The following is a 15,678-nucleotide window of genomic DNA, read 5'->3' as shown; positions in this document are numbered from 1 at the left end:
TCCACACAGTGATTGGTTGTACACTCTAGTAATCCATATATAACCATTCCTAATTGGCCTCAGCAGAAAAGGTAACCTGTTACAATATGGCGATGCCCACTGCTTTATGGACATTAACTTTACACTTATTTTTTCAATATTTAAACAACTAATATACGGCTAGATTACGAGTTTGGCGTTAGCCTTAAAAAGCAGCGTTGAGAGGTCCCAACGCTGCTTTTTTAATGCCCGCTGGTATTAAGAGTCTTGCAGGTACAGGTGTACCGCTCACTTTTTTTTCGCGACTCGAAAATACCGCAAATCCACTTACGCCAATTGCATATCCTATCTTTGAATATGGGATTTTCCTAACGCCGGTATTACAAGTCTTCCTAAAAGTGAGCGGTACACCCTCTCCTGTCAAGACTCCTACCGCCTTTGAAAGTCAGTAGTTAAGAGTTTTACGCTACAAAGCTGTAGCATAAAACTCTTAACTAAAGTGCTAAAAAGTACACTAACACCCATAAACTACCTATTAACCCCTAAACCGAGGCCCCCCCCCACATCGCAAACACTAAAATAAATTTTTTAACCCCTAATCTGCCGAACCGGACATCGCCGCCACTATAATAAATATATTAAACCCCTAAACCTACGCACTCCCGCCTCACAAACACTAGTTAAATTTTATTAACCCCTAATCTGCCATCCCTAACATCGCCGCCACTATATTAAATTTATTAACCCCTAAACCTAAGTCTAACCCTTACCCCCTAACTTTAATATAATTTAAATAAATCTAAATAAAATTCCTATCATTAACTAAATTATTCCTATTTAAAACTAAATACTTACCTGTAAAATAAACCCTAAGATAGCTACAATATAACTAATTCTTACATTGTAGCTAGCTTAGGTTTATTTTTATTTTACAGGCAACTTTGTATTTATTTTAAGTTACAATTACACCTTACACCTAACACTACACTATAATTAAATTAATTCCCTAAACTAAATACATTTAAATAAAATAAAATAAAATAAAGTACGAAAAAAACAAACACTAAATTACAGAAAATAGTAAAATAATTAAAAAAAATTAAAAATAATTACACCTAATCTAATCCCCCTAATAAAATAAAAAAGCCCCCCAAAATAATAAAAATCCCTACCCTATACTAAATTACAAATAGCCCTTAAAAGGGCTTTTTGCGGGGCATTGCCCCAAAGTAATCAGCTCTTTTACCTGAAAAAAAAGTACAATACCCCCCCAACATTAAAACCCACCACCCAACCCTACTCTAAAACCCACCCAATACCCCCTTAATAAAACCTAACACTAACCCCTTGAAGATCACCCTACCTTGAGAAGTCTTCACCCAACTGGGCCGAAGTCCTCAACAAAGCCGGGCGAAGTGGTCCTCCAGACGGGCAGAAGTCTTCATCGAATCCGGGCAGAAGAGGTCCTCCAGATGGGCAGAAGTCTTCATCCAGATGGCATCTTCTATCTTCATCCATCGGGCGCGGAGCGGATCCATCTTCAAGACATCCGACGCGGAGCATCCTCTTTGTTCTTGATCCGTCGACTGAATGACTGGTCCTTTAAATGGCGTCATCCAAGATGGCGTCCCTTGAATTCCGATTGGCTGATATAATTCTATCAAGCCAATCAGAATTAAGGTAGAAAAAATCCTATTGGCTGATGCACTCAGCCAATAGGATTGACCTCGCATTCTATTGGCTGATTCAATCAGCCAATAGAATGCAAGCTCAATCCTATTGGCTGTTATAATCAGCCAATAGGATTTAACTTCAATCCTATTGGCTGATTGCATCAGCCAATATGATTTTTTCTACCTTAATTCCGATTGGCTCATAGAATTCGGAATTCAAGGGACGCCATCTATGATGACGTCATTTAAAGGACCAGTCATTCATCAAATTTACTTTTTTCTCTTGGTATTCTTAGTTGAAACTAAACCTAGGCAAACTCATATGCTAATTTCTAAGCCATTGAAGGCTGTCTCTAATCACATGCTTTTTAAATTCCTTTTCAACACAAAGAGATTAAAAGTACACGTGGGCCCAGATTAAACCTAATCCCAGATCTAGACTCTGCAGTTGAATTCTTTCAGTCTGAACTCCTACAAATTTGCGTAAGGTTAGAGTAAAAGGAGCACACTTGAATTGGATCACAGCTGACCTCATTCAAATGTACCAGTTTCGGGATTCATTGTGGTCAAAATTCAAGCATACTGGCTCTATGAACGATCACTGTGTATTTAGACAATGGCAAAATATATGCACTAAACAAACAAAATTGGCCAAGGCCCAATATTTCTGTGAAAATCTGAACAATAACATATCAAACCCTAGAAATTTTTGGAACTCCCCTTAGAAGTAGCAAATGCCTTTAATAGTTATTTTGTCGGATGCTCCACCACCCTGATTGACAAACTAATAAATGGCACGCATCCTGAAACTACAAATGTGGATCAGGCCCCACTAAATCAGCAAAGACCCAATATACAGGAGTTCAATTTTAGACCTGTACCCATCAATGTCATTAAGAAACACCTTAATAATCTAAAAATGAAAAACCAGTCTGGACCTGATCAAATCCCAGAAATGCTGTTGAAGCTCAGTGCGCCGGCAATTGCTAAACCTGTCATAACCCTAATTAACGAATCCTTGGTGTCTGGATCCATACCCAAACTTTGGAAAACTGCAAGAGTAGTGCCTATCCATAAAAGTGGGGAGTTAACCTTGGTTTCTAACTATCTATCGCCCTATATCATTGCTCCCAGTATTGTCAAAAATCTTAGAAAAATGTCTCCATACGCAACTATGTGAGTATTACCAACAATCTAACTATCTAACCCCTGATCAATCAGGTTTTCATCCGAATCACTCCACTACAACTGTCCTCCTAAAAGTTTGCAACAACATCCAAACTGGCATGGAACAAGGAGACCTAACTGGAGCTATTTTCCTTGTTTTTTCAAAGGCCTTTGACACAGTAGACCACAACATACTACTGCTCAAACTAAAAAAACTCTGGTATTGCTGATCATCCGTTAACCTGGTTTCGATCATATGTATCGGTTCGATCACAATATGTCTCCATTTCTGACAGCGACTCCCTCCCTATTCCAGTCACGTGTGGTGTTCCCCAAGGTTCCATTCTCGGCCCCATACTATTCACATTATTTATAAATGATCTGCCTAATGTCTGCAAATCCTCAACTGTACACATGTACGCAGATGACACAGTAATCTATGCAAACAATTCCAATCTGCCGCAGCTTGAAGCAGTGCTCCAAGACCAGTTCCCAGAGGTAGAAAAGTGGATCTCAAAAAACAAACTATTCCAAAACACTGACAAAAGTGTAACAATGATCTTTGGAATGAGACCTAAATTACACAAATTACAAAATTCTCATCTACGCATCAAAACAAAATCCAATTGCACACTGACCGCAGTCCACTCTTTCAAGTACTTGGGTATGTTGTTAGACCCCAATCTATCTTTTGGCCTCCACATAGAAAAACTTGCATCTAAACTTTATCCAAAACTAGGTGCCCTGTACAGAAACAAATCTTGCCTCAGCCCTACACTAAAGGAAAAGATTGTACTGCAAATGATGATGCCTATCATGGATTACGGGGATGTAGTATATGCTCCTGTACCGCAAACTCACCTTAATCAACTTAATGCATTGTATAACTCGTTCTGCCGCTTTGTGCTACAATGTAACTACAGGACCCACAATTGTGACATGCTAAAAGAACTAAACTGGCTGTCGCTGGAATCCAGACGCACCCTCCATCTTTCCTGCCTTGTGTTTTAGTGCCTTTCTGGGAAGCTCCCACCCTACCTGAGCAGAATGCTCTCCCCGGCTATCAGCCAATCAGATTTTTCTTACCTTAATTCCAATTGGCTGATAGAATCCTATCAGCCAATCGGAATTCGAGGGATGCCATCTTGGATGATGGCTGGCTGGAAGATGGCTCCGCTCCGCTCCGGATGGATGAAGATAGAAGACCCCACTTGGATGAAAACTTCTACCGGATGGAGGACCTCTTCTTGCCCCGCTTAGATTAAGAATTCGGCTCGGCTGAGTGAAGACGACTCAAGGTAGGGAGATCTTCAGGGGGTTAGTGTTAGGTTTATTTAAGGGGGATTTGGGTGGGTTAGAGTAGGGGTATGTGGGTGGTGGGTTGTAATGTTGGGGGGGTATTGTATTTTTATTTACAGGTAAAAGAGCTGATTACTTTGGGGCAATGCCCCGCAAAAGGCCCTTTTAAGGGCTGGTAAAAGAGCTGATTACTTTTTAATTTAGAATAGGGTAGGGCATTTTATTATTTTGGGGGGCTTTTTTATTTTATTATGGGGCTTAGATTAGTGTAATTAGTTTAAACTTCTTGTAATTTTTTTTAATTTTCTGTAATTTAGTGTTTGTTTTTTTTGTATTATAGATTAGTTTATTTAATTGTATTTTAGTTTAGCTAATTGTAGGTAATTTATTTAATTAATTTATTGATAGTGTAGTGTTAGGTATATTTGTAACTTAGGTTAGGATTTATTTTACAGGTAATTTTGTAATTATTTTAAATAGGTAGCTATTAAATAGTTATTAACTATTTAATAGCTATTGCACCTAGTTGCCTGTAAAATAAATATAAATCCTAAAATAGCTACAATGTAACTAATAGTTTATTTTATAGGTAAGTATTTATTTTTAAATAGGAAAAATGTATTTAATGATAGTAAATTTATTTAGATTAATTTAAATGATATTTAAGTTAGGGGGGTGTTAGGGTTAGACTTAGGTTTAGGGGTTAATACATTTATTATAGTAGCGGTGACGTTGCGGACGGGAGATTAGGGGTTAATATTTGTAAGTAGGTGGCCGCGATGTTAGGGAGGGCAGATTAGGGGTTAATACTATTTATTATAGTGTTTGCGAGGTGGGAGTGCGGCGGTTTAGGGGTTAATATATTTATTATAGTGGCGGCGAGGTCCAGCAGATGAGGGGTTAATAATTGTAGGTAGGTGGCGGCGACGTTGGGGGGGCAGATTAGGGGGTAATAAATATAATATAGGTGTCGGTGATGTTAGGGGCAGTAGATTAGGGGTTCATAGGTATAATGTAGGTTGCGGCGGTGTCCAGAGCGGTAGATTAGGGGTTAATAGTATAATACAGGTGTCAGCGATAGCGGGGGCGGCAGATTAGGGGTTAATAAGTGTAAGGTTAGGGGTGTTTAGACTCAGGGTTCATGTTAATGTGTTAGGTGTAGACTTAGAGAGTGTTTCCCCATAGGAAACAATGGGGCTGCGTTAGGAGCTGAACGCTGCTTTTTTGCAGGTGTTAGGTTTATTTTCAGCCAGCTCAGCCCCATTGTTTCCTATGGGGATATCGTGCACGAGCACATTTTTCCAGCTTACTGCTACCGTAGGCAACGCTGGTATTGAGAGTTGAAGTGGAGCTAAATTATGCTCAACGCTCTCTTTTCTGAGGCTAACGCAGCCATTCAGACAACTCTAAATACCAGCGTTGTCTTAAGGGTGCGCTGGAAAAAAAAGCAGCGTTAGCACCGCGGGTCTTTACCGACAAAACTCTAAATCTAGGCGACTGTGTTCAGGCACAGGGAGTTATTTAAGATTTAGTCATGTGATCAGGGGACTGGAAGATGGTTCTTAGATACAAGGTAATCATAGAGGTAAAAAGTCTATTAATATATATTTTAAAACAATAACACTTCTATTGTAGACTGTCCCTTTAAAATACATGATGAAATATAACTGAGGATCGCAGATCTCATTTTCATATGAGTTTTGTATTCAGAAATTTAAAATAGGAATAAAAGTAAATTAAAAAAAAAAATTAAATATCTTCTACACTGTTCTCTTACCCTCCCCATAAAAGTGTATTAAAGGGACAGCAACATCAAAATTAAACTTAAATTACTTGGATAGAGCATGATTCCAATTTATTCCTATCAATTTTGCTTAGCTCTTTTGGTATCCTTTGATAAAGTGTAATCCTAGGTGAGCTCAGGAGTGTGCATGCGTCTATAGACATCTGGCAGCAGTGTTTGCAACATTGTTTATAACATGTTATACATAGTTAAAAAACACTGCTGCCATAGACTGCTATAGGCACGTGTACACTAAGCTCCTACCTAATTAGTCTACCTTGGTTTAGTCTTCAATAAATGATATTAATAGAACAAAGTAAATTTGATAATAGAAGTAGAAAGTTATTTAAAATTGCATGATCTATCTGAAAGTTTAATTTTGACGTTACTGTCCCTTTAAGGCAGGAATTTATAAATAAGAGAAGTAGTCCCCCCATATAAATAAATGAACAACCTCCTCCCCAAAAAGCATACAAGTTCAGCTAATCAGAGATTACCTTGATAGTCAAATTCCTTTGTATCTGTAGGAGGAAATAGATGCATCTAGATATAAAATGTTTTTGTTAAAATAGAAAAGTAAAATTACGGTGAAAACTTACTGGTAATGCATACTATTGATATATGACATTTAAACATATTTTGTTCAAATATCACATTTTCTGTGAATACAGAGACTTTCAATAAATAATTATTTAATAGTTCCATTGTTTGGCACATTAAAGAGAAATGGAAATCAGACATTTTCTTTTATGATTTAGATACAGAAAACAATTTTAAATGACTTTCCCATTTATTATCTGATTTGCTTCATTCTTTTGGTATCCTTTGTTGAAAATGATACCTAGGTAAGCTCTAGGTAAGCTCAGGAGCTGGGAGTTAGCTGCTGATTGGTGGTTGCACATATATGTCTCTTGTCATTGGTTTACAGATATGTTCAGCTAGCTCCCAAGAATGCATTGCTGCTCCTTCAATAAAGGATACCAAGAAAATGATAATAGAAGTAAATTGGAAAGTTAAAAATTACATGCTCTATCTGAATCAGGAAAGAAAACCTGGGAATTCATGTTCCTTTAATATTTATTGTGCTGTGCTTCTAATATAACAAAGATTGTACCATCCGATGGAAGGAGGTAGCAACGCAAAAAAACAACAACAATCTGGCATGTTTAACCTGCAAAGGACCCAACAATATTTATGGGTCTATGTTTCAAACTCCTCAAACATCTTATTTAAAGGGACATAATACCCAAATGGTACATCACTTGGAAGTGAGAAGTTGACTAGAACATATCACATTAACCTCTCTCTAAAAAAGGAAGATATTTTAATTCAACGTTTCTTTAGCTCACCAGGGTAAGTGCTCTGTGATATAGTGTTACTCTGTTTACCGTCATCTGCATTGTGAAAATAACAACAGCCAATCAACATTATTAGTTCAATTTTTGCTTTACTGTTATCTTGTGGGATTTTAACCATAGTCTTGAGAGATTATATAATACACTTCCTTATACTGAGAAGGGAAATAAAGTGACTGTGTGTGCACATGCCAGATGCATGCTCATTTGCAAGTCCCAGGACTAGCATCCTGATTGGTTGCTTAATGTACCCTTACAACGGGAGATGTATGCTAAGGAAAATTTGAGGTAAAATATCTTCCTTTTTTACATAGAGATATTTTACCGATATGCTGCATCACTTTCAAGTGATTTAGCCATTGTCATGAGATGCAGGACACAGCATAGAAGGTACAACGCAATTTTATTGCAGAGCAAAGAAGTATACAGCTTGCACAACACATCTAACTTAGTAACTGTGAAACAGACTTTAACGGCTATAAGCCATGCCCCCATCCGGTGACGTCACACTCCCACTCTCCCAATTTTCAAAGGACAAAGCATACATTTTTTTTTAGAGTACAACAAATAACAAGGTATACAAGAAGCATACAAAAATAGTTTTGTTTAGTAAACAACAAATAACAAGTTATAAAAAATATATATGAAAAACAATAAATACAATCCTGACTTGGACATCGGGGTAGACTACCCTAGTCCACAGTGACCATGGGATTATTCTGCCCATTCTTCTGGTCACTGCTCTAACTAGTGCTAATTCCGATAGCGGGCTGAAAGTTTCACCACTCTTCCACTTGATGTAATTTTATATGAACTGTCCTCTGATGCAGAAGAAGGTGATTGAGAGTCTGCTGGAAGCAAAGAAGTATCCCCGCTGTGATCTTTCTGAGGGGAAGGCACCCCTCTTAAAACAGGGGATCCCACCGGCTGTGGCTCTGAGGCATCCAGTCCCAAACTCTCAGGTGCTGGCTGAAGATGTATTCTATTTCGACGTGTGACTGCCCCTCCATCAGTAAGGACTACATAAGACCTTGGTTCTGGAGAGCGTCCAATTACCATAGGTGGCGTCTTCTATTTCTTCTCATCATCCAGTTTAACTCTGACACTTTGGCCCACATTCAGCTCCTTCAAGGGCCTCACAGAGTGTTTTCTGTCATAGAAGAACCAGTAACCCCTTTTCGCCTCTTCATCCCTCCTAAGGACCTCGTCCCGAGGAACAGAGCTGGTTGGCTGGAAGACACCCACAGAGGGTAAAGTAGTGCAAATCTGATGTCCTAGCATCAGCTGTGCCGGGCTAAAACTCGTGGCTTGGATGGGAGATGCCCTATAGGCCAAGAGAGCTAGGTACGGCTCACATTGCTTCAAAATGAACAAAATCATATTCACTGCAGAAAAAACTGAACTCCATGGAGGCAAACTGCATTCCATTATCACTCATTAACTCCATTGGTATGCTCCACCGGGCAAAAAAGCTCTTGAGACGAGTGACGAGGTTGCAATCTCCAAATACCTGGAATAGTAGTCAGTCATGACTAGGTACTTTTCCCCATGCAGTTCGCACAAATCTGCAGCTATTTTCTGCCATGGGCCTGCAGGCAGCGGGGTAGAAATCAAGGGCTCCCTTCTCTGAGTAGGCCAGTGTTTCCGGAACAAGGCACATTTTGACACGTGGCTTGCAATGTCAGAACTGATCCCAGGCCACCATACCACCTTAGCTGCCCTTTCTCTGCACTTTGTAATGCCCAAGTAGCTATCATGAATCCTGCTTAACATCTCCTGCCGCATGCTAACAGGTATGACAATGCGATCTTGGAACAGCACTAAATCATCAAGCTGAGTGAGCTGCGACCTCTCTGACTGGTAAGAACTTAAAGACATCAAGGCTGCCAGGCTCTCGGGCCAAACTTCTTTTATGTACTTAATAACTTCTTAAAGGTCTATCTAAACGTGTCTCCTTTCTTATTTGCTCTAGCTTTCCTGACGAAATGGATTTGGATGCCAGAACTGATTCCACATACACTTTCACATCTGATTCCGATTAAGATTATTTAACAGCAGCAAGCAGGAGCCTGAAAAGTGTATCTGCCACTACCAGTTGCTTCCCCAGGACATTCCCTGCCTGAACGTTGAACCTGAGCATCCTCATCAGAAGTCTCTGGCATCTTATGGGGTGTTTTGTCAATATCATAGAAGTTGATTAGAGGGACTGGCAGTTTATGGTCAGTCTCCAGACTAAATTTCTCTAAACCCACTAGGTAACGCTTGAAGCGCTCACAGGCACAAACTGCAGCCAGGCACTCTTTCTCAATTCAGGCGTAGTTCGACTCCGCAGCCATCAGTGTAAGGGAACAGTAGGCGATGGACTGTAGTTTGTTCTCATTCAGCTGCAGGAGGGTGGCCCCTAGCCCATAACTGCTCGCATCAGCACTAACCACAGTCTTTTTAGAAGGATCATAGAACCCTAACACTGGGGCAGACCCCATCAAGGACTTGACCTGTACAAAAGCTTCTTCCTGTAAAGGACCCTAGACCCAGGCAACATCTTTCTTCAACAACTCTGTGATAGGGTGCAGTACTGTGGATAAATCTGGAAGGAACCTGCCCACATAATTCACAAGGCCCAAAATTTGTGTCAGCTCGTGTACATCAGAAGGACTCTTCATCTGTTCAATAGCTAGGATTTTATCAGGGCCCGGCTTGATGCCATCTCCATTGATGATATGCCCAAAGTAACATAACTCAGATTTTCTAAAAAAGCATTTCTCTTTATTTAATTTCAGCCGGACGTTCTAATGGTCTGCAGCACACAGCTTAATCGCTGATCATGTTCTTCCAATATAGACCCATACACTAAAATGTCGTCCATGATGACTGCCATGCCCTTGTGGTCCCTTAGGATGGAACTCATCTCCCTTTGAAAGATTTTAGGAGCAGAGGATATCCCGAAGGGGAGTCTGTAGAAACAAAACCGATATACTGGTGTAATAACCGGTAGTCAGTTTGCAGCACTATGGATCTAGAGGTATCTGCCAGAAGCCGCTGGAAGCATCCAGTGTAGATAAGACCTTCGCTCCAGCCAGTTTTAGGAGCTATGTCTTCAAGCGTCGGAAACACATATCTCTCTCTTCACCACCTCATTCAGCCTTTTCAAGTCTACACAGATGCGTACCTTCCCTTTTTTCTTCGCAACAGGCACAATGGGGGCACCCGGCACACCAGTCAGTTGCTTCAACAACCTCTTCAATAATTCCCATATTCTTCATACGCAGAAGTTCCTTCTCCACTTAAGGCATGAGCGGAAATGGAATTCTACAAGGAGTGGTAATGCTGTATGAGACTGCATCACTTTTAAGTGATATTCGGACTCGGGTTGCAATTCAGTAGGCCCAGTTCACCAAACATGTCTTCCAAAATCTCATTCACTCTTGCGACAAGGCCCAATCCTTTCACCTGCAGCTCTCCTGAATTGCTGCACTTCATCCACAATACTCTCAGACCTCAGATCAGCACTTTGCTTTTTCACTAGTTCACTCTGGCGGGCCATCCTAATAGGCCCATCTAACATTAATTCAGCCTCAAACTGTAGCTTCTGTGAGACCTCAGCATCTGCAATTCCTATGACTATTCTGTCTCTGATTTGCTCCTCTTTAGCAACACCAAACTCACAGAATTCAGATAGTTCATACAGGCTGCTCACAAATTACTCCACAGATTCTCCCACTCGCTGAGCACATTTGTGAAAACAAGCCCTCTCATGAATCACATTTCTTTTGGGCACAAAGTGAGCACTGAGTTTATTCATAACCATTTCAAAGTCAAATTCTTCTTATTCTTGGAAAGTAAAGGCATTAAACACTGGCACCACATCTTTCCCCATAGAGTATAAAAGAGAATTCATTTGTACTTCACCTTCACCTTCTTGGAAGCAATTCTGAAGCGTTAAAACCGCTGACACCATATGGGCCAAGCTGCAGGCTCAAGTGGGGTATACTTCGACATCGTCATTACTCAGGAAACAGAAGCATAGGCAAGTACTTCTGACACCATGTCATGAGATGCAGGACACAGGTACAACGCTATTTTATTGCAGAGCATAGAAGTATACAGCTTCCACAACACAGCTGCAATACAGACTTTAAGCCACGCCCCCGTCCGGTGACGTCACACTCCCACTCTCATCACAGCTGTTGTGTATCCTGTTCTTTGGTAAATTCAGACCTCAGACATTGATATCAGGCCATAAATAGCTTCATCCCATGAGTACCTTGTCCACAAACTTTGGTGCTTCACTACTTCTTACAAATGAAATCGTTACATTTTGAATGAAAATCATGAATGCAATGTTCTGCAAAAGCAACACTGTGTAGGTATTGACAATGTTTTGTTGGTTACAGATTGCTGAAAGCATTGATCTTCTGACTACCCTTTGGCATGAAGAATCTGACATTAGACTCATTTCCTGTGTTGTTTCTTGTGCTGTGGCAATGGAACTTTATGGAGACATTTCAAAACTACACCAGGAAACAAGTGATGAACAAAACCCAGGTAGCAGCTCTCAGGTATGCAGTTTGGTGTTTTATATTAATCATGTATAAGATTGTTTGTTAAAACATATAAAGTTAACATTGAAAATTTAGCAAATGATTCCTATCATTATTTTTGCACTTAATAATTTTATAGTGTAGTATATATAACATAAATGTAATACAGTTTACCTCTCTTCCTTATAAAAATTATTCACTTTTACATTGTGCGATTTCTGTCTATTGCTCCATTTATGGGGTTAACAATCTATCTGCTTCCTTAATGTTTATTTGCTGCAGTCTCAGTTACTTAAAGGCACACTAAACCCAAATTTTTTCTTTAATGATTCAGATAGAGGATGCAATTTTAAGCAACTTTCTAATTACTCCTATTATCAAATTTTCTTCGTTCTCTTGCTATCTTTATTTAAAAAGCAGGAATGTGATGCATAGGAGCCGGCCCATTTTTGGTTGAGAACCTGGGTTATGCTTGCTTATTCAGGGCCGGTGCTAGGATTTTTGGCCACACAGGCGAAGATACATTTTGCCGCACCCCCCCCTGCAATTACATACCACTCAATTTCTGTTTTTTGACAAACTGTTACAGAGATGTGCTAACAAAACCTACAGATAACTATTTTATCTTTAATTATAAAGAAAATAATTCCCCATTTGGATGTTTGCATGTGTGTGCCAGTGTGTTAGTAGTATATGTGTGTGTGTATGTGCGTATGTCTGTTTATCTGTGCATGTGTTTATATGTGTGTGTGTGTGGGTACATTTGTGTGTGAGTAATGGTGCGTGTATGTGTGTGAGTAGTATGTATGTGAGTGTATGCTTGTAGTGTGTGTATGTATGTGGGTGTATGTGTATGTATATGTATGTGTGCATGTATGTATGTCTATGTATTTGGGTGTATGTGTATGTATGTGTGTGTGTATATATGTATGTGTGCATGTATGTATGTGTATGTGTGTATATATGGATGTGTGCATGTATGTATGTGTATGTATGTATGTGGGTATGTATGTATGTGTGTGTATATGTATGTGTGCATGTATGTATGTGTGCATGTATGTATGTGTGTGTGTGTGTGTATATGTATGTGTGCATGTATGTATGTGTATGTATGTGTGTGTGTATATGTACGTGTGCATGTATGTATGTGTATGTATGTGTGTGTGTATATGTATGTGTGCATGTATGTATGTATATGTGTATGTATGTATGTGTGTGTGTGTATGTATGTGTGCATGTATGTATGTGTATGTATGTGTGTGTATATGTGTGCATGTATGTATGTGTGTGTGTGTGTATATGTATGTGTGCATGTAAGTATGTGTGCATGTATGTATGTGTGTGTGTGTATATGTATGTGTGCATGTATGTATGTGTATGTATGCATGTGTGTGTGTATATGTATGTGTGCATGTATGTATGTGTATGTGTGTGTATGTATGTGTGCATGTATGTATGTGTATGTATGTGTATGTGTGTGTGTGTATGTATGTATGTGTGCATGTATGTATGTGTATGTATGTATATGTGTGTGTATATGTATGTGTGCATGTATGTATGTATGTGTATGTATGTATGTGTGTATGTATGTATGTGTATGTATGTATGTATGTGTATGTATGTGTGTATGTATGTATGTATGTGAAGGTATGTATGTGTGTATGTATGTATGTGTATGTATGTATGTGTGTTTGTATGTATGTATGTAATTTCATGGATTTTACGTTTTGTGGTTCCCAATAACTTATATTCCGCTAGATTTGGAGTTTTGTCGGTAACAACCCGAAAAACTAACGCCGGCTTTTTTCTGGCCGCACCATAAAAATAACTCTGGTATTGAGAGTCCACATAAAGGCTGCGTTAGGCTCCAAAAAAGGAGCGTAGAGCATTTTTAACGCAGCTTCAACTCTCGATACCAGAGTTGCTTACGGACGCGGCCAGCCTCAAAAACGTGCTCGTGCACGATTCCCCCATAGGAAACAATGGGGCTGTTTGAGCTGAAAAAAAACCTAACACCTGCAAAAAAGCCGCGTTCAGCTCTTAACGCAGCCCCATTGTTTGCTATGCGGTAACCCTTCCTACGTCTGCACTTAACACTCTAACATGTACCCCGAGTCTAAACACCCCTAAACTTACACTTATTAACCCCTATTCTGCCGCCCCCACTATCGCTGATCCCTGCATATTATTATTAACCCCTAATCTGCCGCTCCGTAAACCGCCGCTACTTACATTATCCCTATGTACCCCTAATCTGCTGCCCTAACATCGCCGACCCCTATATTATATTTATTAACCCCTAATCTGCCCCCCACAACGTCGCCTCCACCTGCCTACACTTATTAACCCCTAATCTGCCGACCGGACCTGAGCGCTACTATAATAAAGTTATTAACCCCTAATCCGCCTCACTAACCCTATCATAAATAGTATTAACCCCTAATCTGCCCTCCCTAACATCGCCCACACCTAACTTCAATTATTAACCCCTAATCTGCCGACCGAATCTCGCCGCTATTCTAATAAATGTATTAACCCCTAAAGCTAAGTCTAACCCTAATACTAACACCCCTCTAAGTTAAATATAATTTAAATCTAACGAAATTAATTAACTCTTATTAAATAAATTATTCCTATTTAAAGCTAAATACTTACCTGTAAAATAAACCCTAATATAGCTACAATATAAATTATAATTATATTATAGCTATATGGATATATATATAGCTTTAGGATTTATATTTATTTTACAGGTAACTTTGTATTTATTTTAACCAGGTACAATAGCTATTAAATAGTTAAGAACTATTTAATAGCTAAAATAGTTAAAATAATTACAAATTTACCTGTAAAAGAAATCCTAACCTAAGTTACAAATAAACCTAACACTACACTATCAATAAATAAATTAAATAAAATACCTACAATTACCTACAATTAACCTAACACTACACTATCAATAAATTAATTAAATACAATTGCTACAAATAAATACAATTAAATAAACTAGCTAAAGTACAAAAAATAAAAAAGAACTAAGTTACAAAAAATAAAAAAATATTTACAAACATAAGAAAAATATTACAACAATTTTAAACTAATTACACCTACTCTAAGCCCCCTAATAAAATAACAAAGCCCCCCAAAATAAAAAAATGCCCTACCCTATTCTAAATTACTAAAGTTCAAAGCTCTTTTACCTTACCAGCCCTGAACAGGGCCCTTTGCGGGGCATGCCCCAAGAAATACAGCTCTTTTGCCTGTAAAAAAAAACATACAATACCCAAGCCCCCCAACATTACAACCCACCACCCACATACCCCTATTCTAACCCAAACCCCCCTTAAATAAACCTAACACTAAGCCCCTGAAGATCATCCTACCTTGTCTTCACCATACCAGGTTCACCGATCGGTCCAGAAGAGCTCCTCCGATGTCCTGATCCAAGCCCAAGCGGGGGGCTGAAGAGGTCCATGATCCGGCTGAAGTCTTCATCCAAGCAGGGCAGAAGAGGTCTTCCATCCGATTGAAGTCTTCATCCAAGCGGCATCCATCCGGAGCGAAGCGGCAGCATCCTGAAGACCTCCACCGCAGAACATCCATCCTGGCCGACGACTGAACGACGAATGACAGTTCCTTTAAATGACGTCATCCAAGATGGCGTCCCTCGAATTCCGATTGGCTGATAGGATTCTATCAGCCAATCGGAATTAAGGTAGGAATATTCTGATTGGCTGATGGAATCAGCCAATCAGAATCAAGTTCAATCCGATTGGCTGATCCGATCAGCCAATCAGATTGAGCTCGCATTCTATTGGCTGTTCCGATCAAGCTCTGCCCAGAGTTCAGGTTTTTCAAAAACTTCCTGGAAGCCCAATCAT

At 39.4% G+C, this 15,678-nt stretch overlaps 1 protein-coding gene across 1 annotated transcript in view; it reads left to right on the top strand.

Moving 5' to 3' along the window:
• LOC128647450 (probable ATP-dependent RNA helicase DDX60) overlaps window positions 1–15,678 on the top strand; it is a 728,313-nt gene that overhangs the window by 30,160 nt on the left and 682,475 nt on the right. The window contains exon 5 of the mRNA XM_053700236.1: window positions 11,651–11,815. Within this exon, the coding sequence (XP_053556211.1) occupies window positions 11,651–11,815 (165 nt within the window). The remainder of the gene's footprint in view (window positions 1–11,650; window positions 11,816–15,678) is intronic.

The sequence above is a fragment of the Bombina bombina genome, chromosome 2 (assembly GCF_027579735.1).
Source record: "Bombina bombina isolate aBomBom1 chromosome 2, aBomBom1.pri, whole genome shotgun sequence".
Classification (NCBI taxonomy): domain Eukaryota; kingdom Metazoa; phylum Chordata; class Amphibia; order Anura; family Bombinatoridae; genus Bombina; species Bombina bombina.
Note: the sequence above shows the minus strand (reverse complement) of the source record. Positions and strands in the feature narration are given on the sequence as shown.